Genomic DNA, 16,601 nt, shown 5'->3' with positions numbered 1-16,601 from the left:
CTACACCCACCTACAAGCCCAATACTAATTTTAGTCTTTTCCTCCCAACCTCACACCTTCCAACTCCTTACTCAGCCCCTCGGTCTCCTCACTATGAGACTGGCATCAAAATCATGACAATTTATAAATAAAACACATCTGGGGACTTTGTTATTTAGTTCTGGGTTCCTGAACCTCCAGGGCACTCCTGATACACCTTTCCAAGTTTCCCCTTCTGCAGCCAGAAACAGGAACTTAATGACATTCCCCTGACTCCAGAGTCTGGGGCTTAAATGAAAATCTTCACCTCTTGTGGAAATCAGGATAAATTCTCTTGAGCGGAGGGCTCACTGGCATCTGTAACACACTCCATGTGCCACAGACCTCTCCATGTCCCACCTGTCTCCTTGATCCCTGGGCTGTTCTCCTCAGGACAGGCTCCCTTGGGATTTCCCCCAGCCACCTCCTTGGTTCACCTTTATTTGTCACTCCAAGGGCTTCCCACTTTCTTCCCTTCTCCTCTCCCTTTGACAATCACTCTTCTCTTTCCCTAAATGATCCCTGTTTCCCCCCACACCCAGCACCTCTGTGCCCACTCCTGCTCCCTGGCTGCAGGGGGGTGCTCCTCCTGCTACCCCTCCTCTGCTCACCCTTCTCCAACCCTCTCCAGGTCCAACACCTGCCCAGGAGGGACCGTGCCCAGATCTCCCAAAACCACAGGCACTGGCCAACCTTGGGCTACCCCAGGGGCACTGCCAAGGGAAGGTGTTGCCCTGATTTTTAAAAGTGTTAAGTTTTCTTTTATAGTTCTTTTGAAAGTTTTAAAGTTCTCATAAAACTTCTTTAGCCTTCCAATAATGTTTACATACTACTACTGGAGTTTTTCACACACTGTCATGTAAATAATTATTGTTTTGCATTCTTCTTTGTGGGAGGAGAGAATTGATGGACTGTTGGTTTGACCAGCATGGTTGGAGAGGTGGCAATTTCACCCTCCAATACCACTGTCACTTTCGGAATTCTATATATTGCAAAGTCAGAAATAATATTAGCTCTTTTTTCTCTTTTGAATTTACCAAGCTTCTGTGTGCTCATTTCATGTCCAACAGCGACAGGAAGGAGCCCCTGAGAGAAGCTCTGGATGTGCAGCAGTGCCCAGGCTGCTGGGGCAGGCAGCAGGGAGCTCAGGGCACTGGCTGGGGGGTGCTGGAGGGCAAACACCAGCCCAGAGACCTCACCCACTGTGGTGAACACCTACCTGTACAAGGCAGAGGCTGCTCTCTTCAGCCCTTTGGGTCTGTTGGGTTTGGGCTCCCCGGCCATGTTGATGTCTGCAAGGAAGGGACACGCAGCTGTGACATGGCACATCCCTGCCCCCCTTCAGCTGGGGGGGATGCACGCAGCCCTGCCAGAGAGAAACCAGCTCCCCACACCCCCCACCCACTCACACCTGCTTCTGGCACGGCTGGGGCCTGCTGGGGCTCCACAGGAAGGTGAATAAAGCCCTGCACTTGGGAAACCTCTTCCTTCTCCTTTCCAGAGACACCCACCATCCCCTGAGCAGTCAGCACCCTGCACATGGTTCACTCCATACACACAAACCCAGAGCAGCTTCCTTGGGAGAATTCAGTGAGATAAGGCAAAATCCAGACCTGCTGCAGGGTGCTGACTGCTGAGCACCCACCCCTGGGTTATTCCCCTTTGGGAATAACCAGCCAGGCGGGCACTGCTGTGGATACTGGGTTAAACTCTGCATGCTGCCCGAGCTGCTCTCAGGGCAGCATCTTCTGCCAGGGGAGGGGAGAAGGAGCTCCTCTAATCCCCTGAGGGAATGTCATTCCCTGGCCATGGTGCCAAACGTGCTCTTGATGTGAGAATGAAGTGACACAGCCGATTTCATGGAGCAGCCGAGAGCCTGACAATCCCACATTGGTGTGGAGCCAGAACTCAGAGAGGTGAGCAGTGGCAAATTCCCCACTGCCTTCTCCAACCAGCCCTAAACCTGCTGGTTTTTCAGGGCCTATGTGTATGAAGAGGTGTCAGACCTCTGGGCATGTCAGATCTGAGCTGAGCAAGACAGGGTTTCCTCATGTGCACCAGCAAGCCCACCATGGAACCATGGCCCTCAGACATTATAGGAATAAAGAAGAGCATTTATGTAAAAACCCCTCATATTTCAAAAATCCAAGTAGTGGAAGGTGAAGGAGTGAAAGAGCAGCTGCTGAGTCCATGGGGTTGGTAAGAAGCCTCATCAGCTGGTGTGAGGCCACTGATGATCTCCAGGAGGAGCCACACTGTGTTCCTGGAAAAGGCTGGCTGGATTCAGGAGACTCTTCATCACAGCTGGGTCACCTTCTGAACATGCTGGTCCTCAGGGGTGTGCCTTGACCTGCCCTGAGGGATCTGGTCCCCCACAGAGAACCAGGGGCTGAGTGTCCCACCCATGGGCACATCCTGCAGCTCCATGAGACCAGTGCCCCACGGGAGCTTTGGGATGGACCAGAGAGGTGGTGGGAGAAAAAGATCCCAGAATGATTTGGGTTGGAAGAAATCATCCCTGAAAGCCCATCCCATTCCACCCCCTGCCATGGCAGGGACACCCTCCACTGTCCCAGGCTGCTCCAAGCCCCATCCAGCCTGGCCTTGGGCACTGCCAGGGATCCAGGGGCAGCCACAGCTGCTCTGGGCACCTGTGCCAGGGCCTGCCCACCCTCACAGGGAGGAATTTCTTCAATGATGCCTTACTTTCTGCTACCTGCACCTTAGGGGCCATCCAACCTACTTTGAGTACATCAGGCCATTCAAAACTTTTGATTTTTCATGTTTTATGAAGGGACATTATTAGGAAATGCGGTGGGTCCACAACCCATCCAAATGAAGAGCCTACAGGGTGATCCAAAGGAACTTCCTGCTGACTTAGGTATTAACCTGGAGAATCATCTCAGGGAGCACAGGGGATGAGCTGAGCAGGAGGAGCACAGGCTGCACACGCAGGACACGACTCCAGAGGAGCATGGACATGCTCCCACTGCCCAGGGCCTTGCTGTGCAACTCCCTGGCTGCCTTTTAGGGTCTGGCAGGAGACTTTATTCCTGCTGAAGCTGAGCTTGGCCTCCTTCTGAGCTTGAACAACAAATGTGTGTGCTTGGCTCAGCCACGGCCCCGAGTGCTGCTCTGGGGGCACATTTCCATCAGAGCCTGGGTTTGCCTTGCTGCTCTCCTCCCTCCACCCTGCCCTTCCCAGCTGAGGAGAGCACTGAGCCTGATGGTGAGAGGGCTGCATGTGGGCACAGGGCAGGTGCAGAGCCAGCTGCTGCCAGCAGAAACATTCCACACACAGCCTGCTGGGCCACCAAGACTGCTGGCACTGCCAGGGAACAAAGGGATCAGTCAGACACAGCCCTGCCCAGCTGCAGCTCCCTGGCTCTGAAACCTTTCTGCTACCAGGGTGCAGCTCCCAGCTGCCAGTCACTGCTCCCACAGACTGGAGAGCCCCTGGCAGCACCAGGCTGGGAACACTCTGCAAGGGAGCAGCATTGGAAGCCCAGGAAAGAAGGACAACAATCAGCTCCATGTCCTGGGGTACAACATGTGGCTGGGGCTGTGCATTCTGTCAGCATCTGTCAGAGCTGGGGCAGGTCTCTGCTGCTCCCTGGGCAGTTTTTTCTTCATCTCTCCCACAGCCAATCCTCCCTGCAGGAGATCTCTGCTGTCCATGGCCACTGAGTGTCCCTGCATGGCTGAGAAATTCCAGCATCCATGGGGAGATGCTGTGCCCAGGGGAGGAGCCAAGCATTCCTACCTGGATCCAATCTGCCTTTGGAACCCCACAGCAGCCTTTGCCCCCTGCATTCCCAGAGGAGCAGCTTTCTTCCCCCTGCATTCCCAGAGGAGCAGCTTTCTTCCCCCTGCATTCCCAGAGGAGCCCAGGCCCATCTCCCCCAGCCCTGGAGCTCCAGAGGAAAACTCCCCCCTTGTGCAGGATCCTGCTCCAGCAGAAGCACAGCTGGCACTGCAGGAGGGCTGAGCCCCCCTGGGATGGGGCTGAGCCACCTCCCTGACCCACAGGGGACAGGGCTGCTCTCACTCTGGCAGTGCTGTTTTCTATTACTGCATTGTTTATTTTATTTTCATTTTATTCCCTAGTAAATAACTGTTATTCCTACTCCCATATCTTTGCCTGGGAGCCCCTTAATTTCAAAATTATAACAGCTTTCATTTTCCAGTTCAGGGGATGCTCCTGCCTTCCTTGGCAGACACCTGTCTTTTCAAACCAATACACTTCATTTGCTGATCCCCACTGCTACAAAGAGCCCTGTGGAACCCTCTCTGGCACCTGACAACAGCAGGGAATTTATACTCTCAGCTATGGTAGTGATGGGCAGTCAGATCCCACAGGATTCCCTTGAGAGTGAAAAAGGAGAGACAAGAGCTCAGCAGGAACATCAGCCTGGACAGATTTTGCTTCTCATTCCCATTCTGGCTCCCTCCTCTGCATCACTGACTCCATCTGCCCACCCCAAGCAGCACTGATCCCTCCTGCTCATACCCAGGCACCTGTTCCCACACTCAGTGGGGATGTTTTGCTTTTCAGTCCACGTGGCAAGGGCAGGGGATGGTGTGGATCCAGCTTCCAGTGCCTCCCTATGGCAGCTGCCTCCTGCAGTGACTGGGGTGACTGCAGAAGGCACCCAGAGGCTGCCAGGACCTGCAGGGACAGTCCCCTCAGCAGGGTGTCTGCAGTGTCCCCTGGCAGTCCCTGCCTGTCCTCCCTCTCCTCGTTCCTACACGGCCACCCCTCCTCTATTTAGAGAAAAGCTTCCAGCCTTGATTGTCTCAGCACAGCTCTTCTCTCCTGGGTTCCCCTGCAAGGGGAACATCCCAGAGCTCACTGCCCCAGGAACATCCCAGAGCTCATCCCAGAGCTCACTCCTCCAGGAACATCCCAGAGCTCACTCCTCCAGGAACATCCCAGACCTCACTCCTCCAGAAACATCCCAGAGCTCACTCCTCCAGGAACACCCCAGAGCTCACTGCCCCAGGAACACCTCAGAGCTCATCCCAGAGCTCACTGCCCCAGGAACACCCCAGAGCTCATCCCAGAGCTCACTCCTCCAGGAGCAGCCTGACAAGATCTCCTGTGCTCAGCCTGGCCCATGCAGATCAAAGGCAACTGAGTTTGCAGCTCGTCCAGAACATGAACAGGACACCCAGCTATCACACAGTCCTTCTGCCTTCTTCTGGAATTCCAGGTCCTTGGGACCAGCAGAGATCAGGGGTTTCAGAGGTTTTCTGACAGGAGGTTTTCCTCACAGCAAACTTTTCATCTCTCTCTTCAGCTAAGTGACCAGGTGCTCCCTGTCTCTTGGCCACATCTCCTCTGTCTCTCTGGAGCATTACAAGGAGCTCCTGGGTTCCCCAAGGCTCTCTCCATCCTAGCTCAGGCTGCACATGAGGGCAACACCTGGGCTGGAAGCATTCCTGGCACGCTGAGCTCTGCCAGGTCTGCAGCTCCGCTCTCTGGAGCTCGAGAGAAGTGAGCAGAAGTTTCTGGTATCTGGATAAACCTCAGAGGAAGCAGCATGGCCTCAGCATGACCTCCTGTGTCAGGCTGCTGTGCCAGCAGCAGGGTGGGAATGGGCTGCAAATTGCTTTCCTGAGTGCTCACTGCCTGCAGCAGGCTTGGAAATCACCATTTTTCATTAAAAATCCTCTCCCCAGTTCCAATTCTCAGCTTGGAGCTGGTGACACCTCAGAGCAATCTGAAAAAGCAAAGATGCAGCTGAGGGGATTTGCTTGTTAGTTCTCATGCCACAGCAGTGCAGACGTGGGGGAAGTTCTCTTGTTTAACATCTGCTGGCTGGAGTTAGGCTGAGCTGGTGTGCAGATCAGCTCTCCTGACAGGCTAAGGCCTGGTCCAGGAAGGGAATCACTGAATCCAAGGATGGGATGGGTTGGACGGGACCTTAAAGCCCACCCCCTGCCATGGCAGGGACACCCTCCACTGTCCCAGCTGCTCCCAGCCCTGTCCAGCCTGGCCTTGGGCACTGCCAGGGATCCAGGGGCAGCCCCAGCTGCTCTGGGCACCCTGTGCCAGGGCCTGCCCACCCTCACAGGGAACAATTCCTTCCCAATATCCCATCCATCCCTGCCCTCTGGCAGTGGGAAGCCATTCCCCTTGTCCTGTGCATGTCTTTGGTACCAGGCAGTGTCTTTTCCCACCCTTGTTCTTCCCCAGCAGTTCCAGCACAAGGCCATGGGATGACCCAGAACTGTGGTTTTGCTCTTTGGCTCCCACAGTCACAGCCCAGAGCTGAGGTTTTGGGCCACAATATCACACAAGCCTCTGATCCCATCCTACACAGGAGCTGAGAGCCTTCAGGCCCTGCCTGGGGTGCTGCTGGAATGCTGGTCTCCAGCTCTGTGCCTGGCAGGAGTCCTGCTGACCCTGCCCTGCCACTCTGGCCCTGCTGGGTCATCTCTGACCCTCTCTACAGATCCAACATCCCAGTCTGACTGGGCACTAGCCATCCCTTCACCATCTCCCATGGAACTGGTGCTGTTTGGGTTTTGCCTTTTTTGTTCTTTTGTATGTTCTCTGTACTCTTCACACATGTATTTGTAGCTGTGTAGCCAATTGTATTAGTGATTAATTTTCCCAGTAATTTTCCATTGTCTTTCCCTAGACAGAAAACCAAACAAAATCCAGAGCTCCAAGCCCCAGGGGTACAGAACCCCAGAGCTGTCTTGGTTCTTCCTGGGAACCAAGGCCATGAACAACTCTTGGAGATCCATTTGTGGACAGGGAACAGCCAGTGCCCAGGGGGACTCCAGAGAAGGGGCTTGACTTGGGGGGGAATTGCATCACCACATGTGCTCCTGACTGGTGCTTTTTATAAATTATGCTAATTTCCTAATACCTATAAAAATGTACTCACCCCTGTTATGGTGGGGTGGGTTTTTGTGGACATCGTTCCATAACTTCCCCCGAAATCCTTCAAATAAAAATCTACTTTTATATCCACAGAATTCACAGAATGACCAGGTTGGAAGAGACCTTTAAGGTCATCGAGTCCAACCCAGCCCAACACCTCAGCTGAGCCCTGGCACCCAGTGCCACATCCAGGCTTTGTTAAACACACCCAGGGATGGGGACTGCACCACCTCCCCAGCAGCCATTCCAGAACTTTATCACTCTTGCCATGAAAAGCTTTTTCTAATATCCAACCTGAATTTCCCTTGGTGCAGCTCAAGGCTGTGTGCTCTGGTTCTGTCAGTCCCTGGAGAAAGAGCCCAGCCCCAGCTGAGCACAGCCACCTTTCAGGAGCTGTGCAGAGTGATGGGGTCACCCCTGGGTCTCCTTTTCTCCAGGCTGAGCACCCCCAGCTCCCTCAGGGGTTCCTCACAGGGTTTGTGTTCCCAGCCCCTCTCCAGCCTCACTGCCTCCTCTGGATGTGCTCGAGCATCCCAAGGTCCTTCCCAAACTGAGGGGCCAGAACTGGGCACAGCACTCGAGGTGGGACCTCACCAGTGCCGAGTGCAGGGGCAGAATGAGCTCCCTGCTCCTGCTGGCCACACCATTCCTGATCCAGGCCAGGAGCCACTGGCCTTCTTGGCCACCAGGGCACACTGATGGCCCATGTTCAGCCAGGTGACAAACAGTGCCCCCAGGTCCCTTTCTGCCTGGGCTCTGACCAGCCACACCATCCCCAGCCCATGGCATTGCAGGGGTTATTGTGGCCAAATGGACTGGGCACTTGGATTTATTAAACTTCATCCCGTTAGACTCTGCCCATCCGTCCAACCCTTCCAGGTCTCCCTGCAGAGCCCTCCTACCCTCCCAGCTTAGTGTCATCCACAAATTTACTAACAGAATTCAATCCTCTCGTCCTGTGAGCTGCTGCTTGGAGAGAGAGACCAACCCCCAAAATATTACCTCCTTGTTAAAATGATCCCCGGTTTCTTTTCCAAAAATGAGGAAAAATGCCACAGCACAGCCCACCCAGCAGGCTACTTGTGGATGTGACCGTCTGGTCAGAGAGAGAAAGCTAGATAAGCATTCCCATTAATTGTCTGGGAAATATTAGGGAGCTGGAGAGAAAATGGTAAATAATACACAAGTGGCGGTTTTTAGCAAGTTGTTTTTCTCCTAAAGTTGTTTACCAATGGATGTCTTCTTAATTAGCCAATCATGTGAAATGTGTTGATTAAATGACCAATCGGGACCTACTTGTACTGAACCAATTGACTAAATGGGCTGCTTTTAACCCTTTGCCTTCTGATCTGAGTCTGGGTCATCTCTGATTTAACTGTGACAACTCCTGGGGGAAAGGGCATAGCACAGCCCACCCAGCGGGCTGCTGGGGGAGAGGCCCAGCACAGCAGCAGCTCCTGGGGAAAGGCCCAGCACAGCAGCAGCTCCTGGGGAAAGGCCCAGCCCACCCAGCAGGCTGCCGGCCGCGGCGAGGGGACTCACCCAGGCTCTGGCCGGCCAGCACGCGGCCGTTCTCGCCCAGCACGGCGGCGCGCGCGTGCCGCTCGTTGGAGTACTGCACGAAGGCGTAGCCCTTGTGCACGGAGCAGCCGACCACGCGCCCGTACTTGGAGAAGATGGTCTCCACATCCGACTTCTTCACCACCGCCGTGTTGAGGTTGCCGATGAACACCCGCGAGTTGATGGACTTGGGGTCATTCTTGTTGGTGATGTTGCTGGTCTGCACCTTCAAGGACATCTTGGATGCCTGCAAGGATAGGTGGGGAGTCAGGAGGGTGTGAGAAGGAATTCACAGAAAAATAGATTGGGGGCAAAGCTCTCAGTGGAGGAAGCAGCTCCTCCATTTCAACTGGTCACAGTGGGGCAGATCGCATCTCTAGGAGCCTCTGAGTCTTGGGAGACCACTGGCACAGTCAATCCTAAACTCTTGCTAGAAATTAATTGATCAGGCTGACACCTGGTTGGTTCTGCGCAGGACCAGGAGCTGAACTTTAATGATGGCTTGTGGGTCCCTTCCAACTCAGGGTACTCCGTGATTCTAAGGTTGCTTTTAGGGGTGAAACCAAGATTTAAATCCATTTCACATCTAAGTAAAACCTTTAATGCTGTCGCACCAAAGCTTTTACCATCTCTATGCTAAATCACAATTCAAAGAACTCTTTCTGAAGCAGTCTGCATCCAGCACCTTGGTTCATGCCCACTTCTCCAGGCTTTCCCCTGCCAACACTTCCCAGCCCCCACTATGCACAGGGATGGGTTTGTCCCTGTGAGGCCACACTCACACCAGAAGGGGACTTGGGGTTTCTGGATATGAAAGAAGAGACGTAAGCAGTGATCAGCCCACACGCTCCTGCTGGCACCCGCGCAGCGCTGCCTGCACGCTGGGATTCGGGCTGGATTTTGTGCAAACAGGAGGTGTCACTGTTAGCCTGGAAATCACATCACATCAGCTGGGAGCCAACCCTTTCCCGTGGCTGCACGGCAAACTCCTCCTTGGGCAGCACTGGGAACAGGTTTGCCCTCTGAGCACGAGGGACGGGGCTGAAGTCCTGTGAAACCCAAGGCAGTGTGGCCTGTCTGCTCCAACTCCTGCAAAACCCACAGCTGTGCAGAGAGATCAGCTGGGTTCCCACCTTCCAGAGCCAGAGGGAAGTTTGGGACTCCTGCTCTGCTGCACACACAGAGTGTGGGATTGACCCAGGAGCTGTGCAAGGTGTTTTGTGATGCACACGGAGGTGCTGCTCTTCCCCAGTCCCTTCCTGCAGCAACCACAGGTGTTCCCACTCCCAAGGACAACACCACCAAGGTGTCCACAGCTTCTGGAGGTCCCCAAGCCTGGCACAGGGGTTGTGCTGCTACCACAGGGCCTGGTGTCCTCTGCCTAGTGGTCCCCAGCTCCTCTCCTGGTTCTGCCTGGCTCCAAGCCCAAGTCTGAACAGCCTGGTCCGAGGTGGGGACAGCTGGTGACATTGCACATTTCAGAATAAAGCAGGGACAACCAGGGTGAAAGGCTGGAAAGCAGGAAGGCTTCAAGGAACACCACGCTTCCACCTCCTTATGCATTGCCTCTGCTTTGCTGGCCTTTAGCAATCCAACATTTCTACTGCCTCAGGTTCAAAATGCAACTGCTCATAACTGAGGGGTGGTTGTTTGCATGTGCTGCCTCTCCACCACATTTTGGGGCCATCTCTGAGCCTGGACCTGAACAGCAAATGTGCATTTGAGCATCTGGGCTGCAATTACTGCCTGGTATTGCTAATCACGAGTGCCTGCCCGCACTGGTGCAGCCCCTGTGGGCGCTGTGCCCCGGGTCCCCCAGCCCTGGCAGGCTCTGCTGCCCCAGCCCAGCCTGCTCGAGGCTCTGCCAGGGCAGTGTGGGATGTTCCAGCTTTGCTGAGCCCTAGGCCATGCAGTTCCTTTCCTACACCCCTGCTCTGGCAGGCTGAGCCTGCCAAAAGGCAACAATATTTTGGGGTTGCATTCAAGACTTTCCAAATCCCCGGTCCTGCTTCTTCTCTGTGCTCTCCTGCACAGAGATTCCTCACAGGACACACAATCTCTGGTTGCTTCTCTCTCCTGTGTTAGAGGGGAGAGCATCATCACACCCACCTCACCCTTCGCCAGGGGAGCCCTGTTTGGGATTTTTGTGGGAAAGGGATTTGTAGAAAATTCTCAAGAAAAACTTGAGAGAAGTAGCTAAAGCTGATAGGCCGAGAAACACTTATAGGGTATTGTAATTAAGTAATAGTTAATTTCTGATTGTAATGACATAAATTATAACACCTGTATTATCTCACCCTTCTCATGAGACTGAAAATAAAATCAAATCTCAGCTGCTCCATCTCTAGGTCAGAAAAGAGCATAATCCAACAAATGTTTTCCCTTCTGGCCTCCCAGCCCCTTGGGATCTGCTCCTGCCACGGTCCCACCCTGCCCCAGGGTGCCCACACAGACAAGCAGCAGTGTTGGGACTCACCAGCACCACTCTAAATCCCAGCATCTGAAATTCCAGTCCAGGGAGACGGGAGGAGACTGCCCCATCCCCAGAGGCAGAGGGGGTTTGCAGCCTGAGGGTGCTGGAGCCATCCCCCAGCAATGGGCTCTGTGCCCAGCTGCCAGGGCTCACGAAGAGCTGGACACTCCATCCCTGTCACCACTGACAGCCAGGCCACACCGAGCACTGAGACACCTGGCAAGGCTGAGCCTCTCTGTGAGCATGTGGCTCCACAATACATCTCTGGCTCCAACCCCTGCCACTCCATTAACCTGCCACTGAGGCTGGAAATAATCTGCCTGCTAAATCCAATCATAAAAAAAAAAAAAAAAAAGTTAGACTTTGAATCTGGCTCATTGTATTTTGCCTTTCACACTTAGATTAAAATATCCAGATACTTTTGTTTTATTGCTTTAAAACCAATTCCTGGCAGGCAGAGTTTTCCTTAAAACACTGGGAAAAATAGCCAAAGGACAGGACTTTCAAAGGAATCTAAGTGAATTCAATTCTCAGCCTTTGGCAAGTGTTGCTCCAACTTCCACCCCTATATCAGCCCTTGTTTAATGATCTCTATTTGAACTTATTTTTGCAGTGCCACCTGGAAGAGGTTCCCAAAGGAAACTGGTGCAGATGGGGAGAAATGGAGGCTCTTCCCAGCTCTTTGGTCACTCTGGGCACCCAGCTCAAGCCTCAAAGACTCATTTCACAGAAATCCTGAGTATCTGCACCAAGCCCAGCTGGAGGCTGCTTCAGGGTGCCCAGTGCCCAGGGAATCTCCATCCTGAACGTGCTGGGAGTGCCTGAGGCTGTGCAGGACCTTCACAGAGCCTGGACACTTGTGAGGTATCTGCAGCCGGGTGGCCCTGGGTGGCCTTGCTGCCCCGAGGACACATCAGACCTGCTGTGAGCCCTCACTGTCACACCGGTGGCTCCAGCCCGTGGCTTTACACCTGGTGACTCCTGGAGCTCCTGAAACCTGTATTTTCTTGTTTCAGAGCCAGCCTGCCCTGGCAACTCTTTTCCCCACCCCAGGCCATGCCATGGGGACACCCTTGGTCCCTCTAAGCTGCTGCCCCTCTACAGGATGCCTTCCCACTTTTCCAGCCTCATCTGCTGGAGTCAGGGCAAGTCTCCAACCCATTTTCTACCCACCCATGGCCCTCCTTTTCTTTCCAGACCTCTGAGAAATTCCCCTGGTCCCTGGGCAGAGTCTGTGCCCTTCTCCCCATCCTTGGAACCCAGCAGTGCCCACCTGGGTGCCAGGATGCTGCAGGACTGTGTCCAAAGCCTTCCTGAAGTCAGGGCAGACACCAACCATGTCACTTTGCACAGGAGAAAAGAGCTTGGTCACGTTTGGCCACACCATTGCCAGCACCTATGCTATGTATTATAGCATAGTTATAATAAAGAAATAATTTCCAGGTCTGTCCCTGCTGAGGAATGTTCCCTTCCTCAAAATCAGACACAGCACTCACACCAAATACTCCTGGCTCTGCTTTCACACCCCAGCACTGCAGAGCTCTACTGCTGCTACCCCCCAGTCCTAAATCAGGCAAAGCCCAAAGCCTCCCCAAGGACAAATCAGCCCAGTCAGGTAATATTTGCATGAGCATGAAGCTCTGCCCAGCTGTTTGCAGCTGCAAACCCCAATTCCATCAGGGGCTGAGCTCTCTAAGCCTGTGTAGGAGGGATGAGGGTTAAGCTGCCTCTGTGTCTGGGCTGGAGCAGGCTGGAATTCAGGTGGGGATATAAAACGTTTGTTTTCCCCCAAATTTCATGGGCTCTCAGCAGGTGCCATGTGAGCCAGCTCTGCAGCTGTCAGTGGACCCTTCCCCATGTGGGTTTGTGTCCTAGGTTTGTGGCCTAGTTTGCTATTAAAAAAAAGACCTGGATGAAGGTGAGATGTGGGCAGGAAGGTTCTCTTCACTTGGAGAAGGAAATCTCCTAAGGCATCTCCCAAGATGAAGATTTTTGTTGCCATGGAGTTTGAGGGGCATTGGAAAAGGGGAACCTGTGCCTCTCCTGCCAATCCCCACATGACACCCTCCTTGTCTGGCTCCTGTGACCTTCCTGCAGCTGTGCTGTGCTTGTTCCCTGTGCTGTGTCCTCTCCTGCCCACCTGGGAAGCTGCATCCCAACAGTCCCATAAAGCTGGATATGGGATGAGCAACTTCCACTTGGGAATTCACTTAGGAATTCACTTAAGCTGTACCTAAGGGTAGGACACCCCACACTGCAGGAACCAGTGCCAGAGCATGGAGCTCATCCCTTGGAATTCCCAGTGGCCCCGGGGCCACCTCGGGACAGGTCAGGTCTGTGCAGGGGACGTGCCTGGGCTGATGGGACGTGGGGCAGGGCCACCAGATGGCCAGGCCAAGGCCAGGCAGGGTGATGGCCATGCTGCTGGGAGGGCTGGCAGTGGGACCCCAGTGTCCCTGCAGATGGGAGCTCTCCAGGGCCATCTGCCCACGCTCTGCTGGCCCTGCCCGCAGGGATCCAGCAGGGATTTGGCAGCAGGGACAAGGGAAGGACAGGGCTGGGAATGCTCAGAGGGTTTGGGCCCCACCACTGGCGTCTCCAAACCCCCTGGGCCCTGCTGTGCCAGCAGCCTGTGCACGGAGCTCTGCTGCTGCCACACATGGCATCCCCTGGAGAAATCAGCCTCCCTTTCTCCTCTGTCCCACTCATCTGGAATTTCTTCTTAAACACAGCAGTCACTTGGCACCTCTCACTGGCCTTACTCTAACAGCTGGAAAAGGGCATTTTAACCATGGCTGTTTCATACTCCCCTCCCTGCATTCCAGCAGGGAATGTGTGTCCAGGTGAGATCCAGCAGAGCCATCAGCTGGGAAACAGCACAGCTCCACAGCTCAGGGAGGGGAGCAGCTTCTCCAGCCACCATGGAACACCCAGCAGGGCTGAGTCAGAGCAGATGTGTCTGGTCAGAAACACCCACACAGCACACACACATTTTCCTGGTAATTCCAGGACATTCCAATAGCCACTGCTGGCATCAGCAGGAGCATTTCCATGGCTTTGATTTCACCTTTTATCCCCCATCCCACAACTGCCACAAGATGAACTAGAATTGGAAAAGAGAAAAGACAAAAGGCAACATGGGAGATTTGGACATGAATAAACAAAGGTATAAAGGGGTTCCTCACCTCCAGCACCCTAGAGAACATCAAGGACAGAGTATTAGGATTATCCCTGTTTTCTGCAAAGGAAACTGAAGTCCAGGCAGAAGAGGGTGGAAAGGGGTGTGCCCCCAGCCTCACCAAAGCCTCCAGAGATATTGCAGTGGCAGTCCCAGTTCCAATTACCCCCAAAGACACAAGGAGACTTAAGGATGAGATTGCCAGGAGTAAGATGTCTCCTTCCATACTTCCTTCCTTCCTTCTACCCTTCCTAGAATCACGGAATCACTTGAGGTGGAAGGGACCTTAAAGCCCATCCAGTGCCACTCCCTGCCATGGGCAGGGACACCTCCCATTGTCCCAGGGTGCTTCAAGCCCCATCCAGCCTGGCCTTGGGCACTGGCAGGGACCCAGGGGCAGCCCCAGCTGCTCTGGGCACCCTGTGCCTTGCCACCCTCTCAGGGAACAATTTCTTCCAAGTATCCAATCTGAACCTACTCCCTTCCCTCTTTCCTTGCTTCCTCCTTCCCTCCCTCCTGCCTGTGCCATCCCCTCTGCACAGGGAGAGACTCTGTGAGTCTCCAGGGGACAGCACAGAGGCCACACCACGGTGACCCAGGAGCAGCTGGGGACATCCATCTGCAGCCAGGCTGGGCTCTCCAGCACCCTCTGCCCACCAGCCCTGCCAGCTGAGCCTCCACACAGCCCTGGAGCCTGGCAGGTACCCAAGGTTCCCCAGGGGTTCATCCCCCTGGGCACAAGGGCACCCGCGTGCCACCACCAGGAGAGAAGAAAATACAGCAGGGATTAACTGAGCTTTGCACCCCAGAAATTCAAGGATCCTCCTGTGCCATTTTTCAGGGTGTCACAGGCACATCCTTCTTTCTTTCAGGATTTTTCATAAAGGAGCACAGAGGAGAGAAAGAGAAAACAATTTCTATTTCTGCTCCTTGTTTTTCCTATGTAGAATGTGTTTGAAGAATTGTTTACCTGGGGTGACTGCTTGGTTGGGTTCCTGGTGAGGATTGTTTGAGCCTGGTGGCCAATCCAACCCACCTGGGACTGGGCTCTCAGAGAGGGTCACAAGTTGTGAGTTAGTTAGCTATGGTAGTTAGAAAAAGTAGGTATGTAGTTTTAGTATCTCCTTTAAATAGTATTATAGCATAGTTATAATAAAGAAATCATTCAGCCTTCTGAACTGGAGTCAGACATCATTATTTCTTCCCACTGGGTTCACCTGCATTTACAATAGGTGAGGGCCACTCCAGGGTCCCAGGGAGCCCCCACACCCCAGGACAGGCTGTGCCCACCTGCACATGCCCCTGTTCCATGCCAGGAGGGGGATGGATGCCAGCAAACTCCTCTCTCTGCCTCTGCTTCTCCTCTCCTCCTGTGACAGCACACCTGGCAGCAATGTCACACACTGTCCCTCTGCGGCCAACGTGCAGGAATCCCTCAAAAATCCTGCTGTTCCAGGCGGGAGCAGCCCAAGGCTGGCCCTGGAGTGCTGCCCAGCTGTGCCCTCCCTGCTCCCAGTGCCTGCTCCCACATCAGCCGGGTAACTGAGAGCCAGGTGGCTGCAAACCCCATGAGGTTTGTCACGGCAGGAGCAGGGAGAGCAAAAAGCAAACCCAGCCCCCCTGCGTCCTGCAGGAGCTCTTGGTGTCGGTGTGACAGCAGCAGCCTGGCTCTTCTGTCCCTCTCATCATGTTTGCTCACAGGAGGGGAAAGGGGGATTTCCATCCTGGGTTTTCTATCCTGCCCACATCTCCACCAGGAACACCATCACACGTTTTTCCAGCTTGGAGGTGTGACGAATGCAGACATCCTGCAGGCATCTCCAGCACAGGGCACAGGGACAAACCTGGTCCCTGCCAGGTTTGAGCAAATTTGGTATTTGGGGTATTGGAAAAAGCACCAACAACCTGTGTCTGGCAGCATGGCTGGAGCTCCAGTGTGAGTGGGGTGCACCTTGTTCAGGTGTTTTTAACCATCTCGGATACTCCTGTGCAGGGCCACCCCCAGCCCTGACCTCACTGCTTTTTGGAGGTTGCCCTTGCTGCTTTCGTCCCAAACCTTTCATGTCCAAATATCTTTCTTGCCACTTACAAGGGAGCAGCACAGAAAATTTTGGTACTTGATGGGGACAAAACTCTGAGTAGGGTCTATTGTGACAGGAGACAGGGGAGTGGTTTTGAACTGAAAGAGGGTCAGTTTTGGTTAGATATTAGGAAGGAATTGTTCCCTGTGAGGGTGGGCAGCCCTGGCACAGGTGCCCAGAGCAGCTGTGGCTGCCCCTGGAGCCCTGGAAGTGCCCAAGGCCAGGCTGGATGGGGCTGGGAGCAGCCTGGGATAGTGGCAGGTATCTCTGCCCATGGTAGTGGGTAGGAACAACATGATTTTTCAGGTCCCTTCCAACCCCAACCATTCTGTTTCTATGAACATAAAGGCTGAATCAGCAGCATTACATGGGAAGACAGAAATGCACCACAGAAGT

General features: G+C 54.0%; 1 protein-coding gene across 7 annotated transcripts in view; it reads right to left on the bottom strand.

The window, feature by feature from the left end:
- The window catches only part of RALY (RALY heterogeneous nuclear ribonucleoprotein), a 130,812-nt gene that overhangs the window by 15,137 nt on the left and 99,074 nt on the right, over window positions 1–16,601 (bottom strand). For all 7 annotated transcript variants that reach the window (XM_021540446.3, XM_021540449.3, XM_021540447.2 and 4 more), the window contains 2 exons: window positions 8,456–8,720; window positions 1,238–1,310 (listed from right to left, as the gene is read on the bottom strand). In XM_021540446.3, coding sequence (XP_021396121.2) covers window positions 1,238–1,310; window positions 8,456–8,711 — 329 coding nt within the window. In that variant the 5' untranslated portion in view covers window positions 8,712–8,720. The remainder of the gene's footprint in view (window positions 1–1,237; window positions 1,311–8,455; window positions 8,721–16,601) is intronic.

Source organism: Lonchura striata, chromosome 17 (genome assembly GCF_046129695.1).
Source record: "Lonchura striata isolate bLonStr1 chromosome 17, bLonStr1.mat, whole genome shotgun sequence".
In the NCBI taxonomy this organism is placed as follows: Eukaryota; Metazoa; Chordata; class Aves; order Passeriformes; family Estrildidae; genus Lonchura; species Lonchura striata.
The sequence above is the reverse complement of the archived record's forward strand: the minus strand, read 5'-3'. Positions and strand labels throughout refer to the sequence as shown.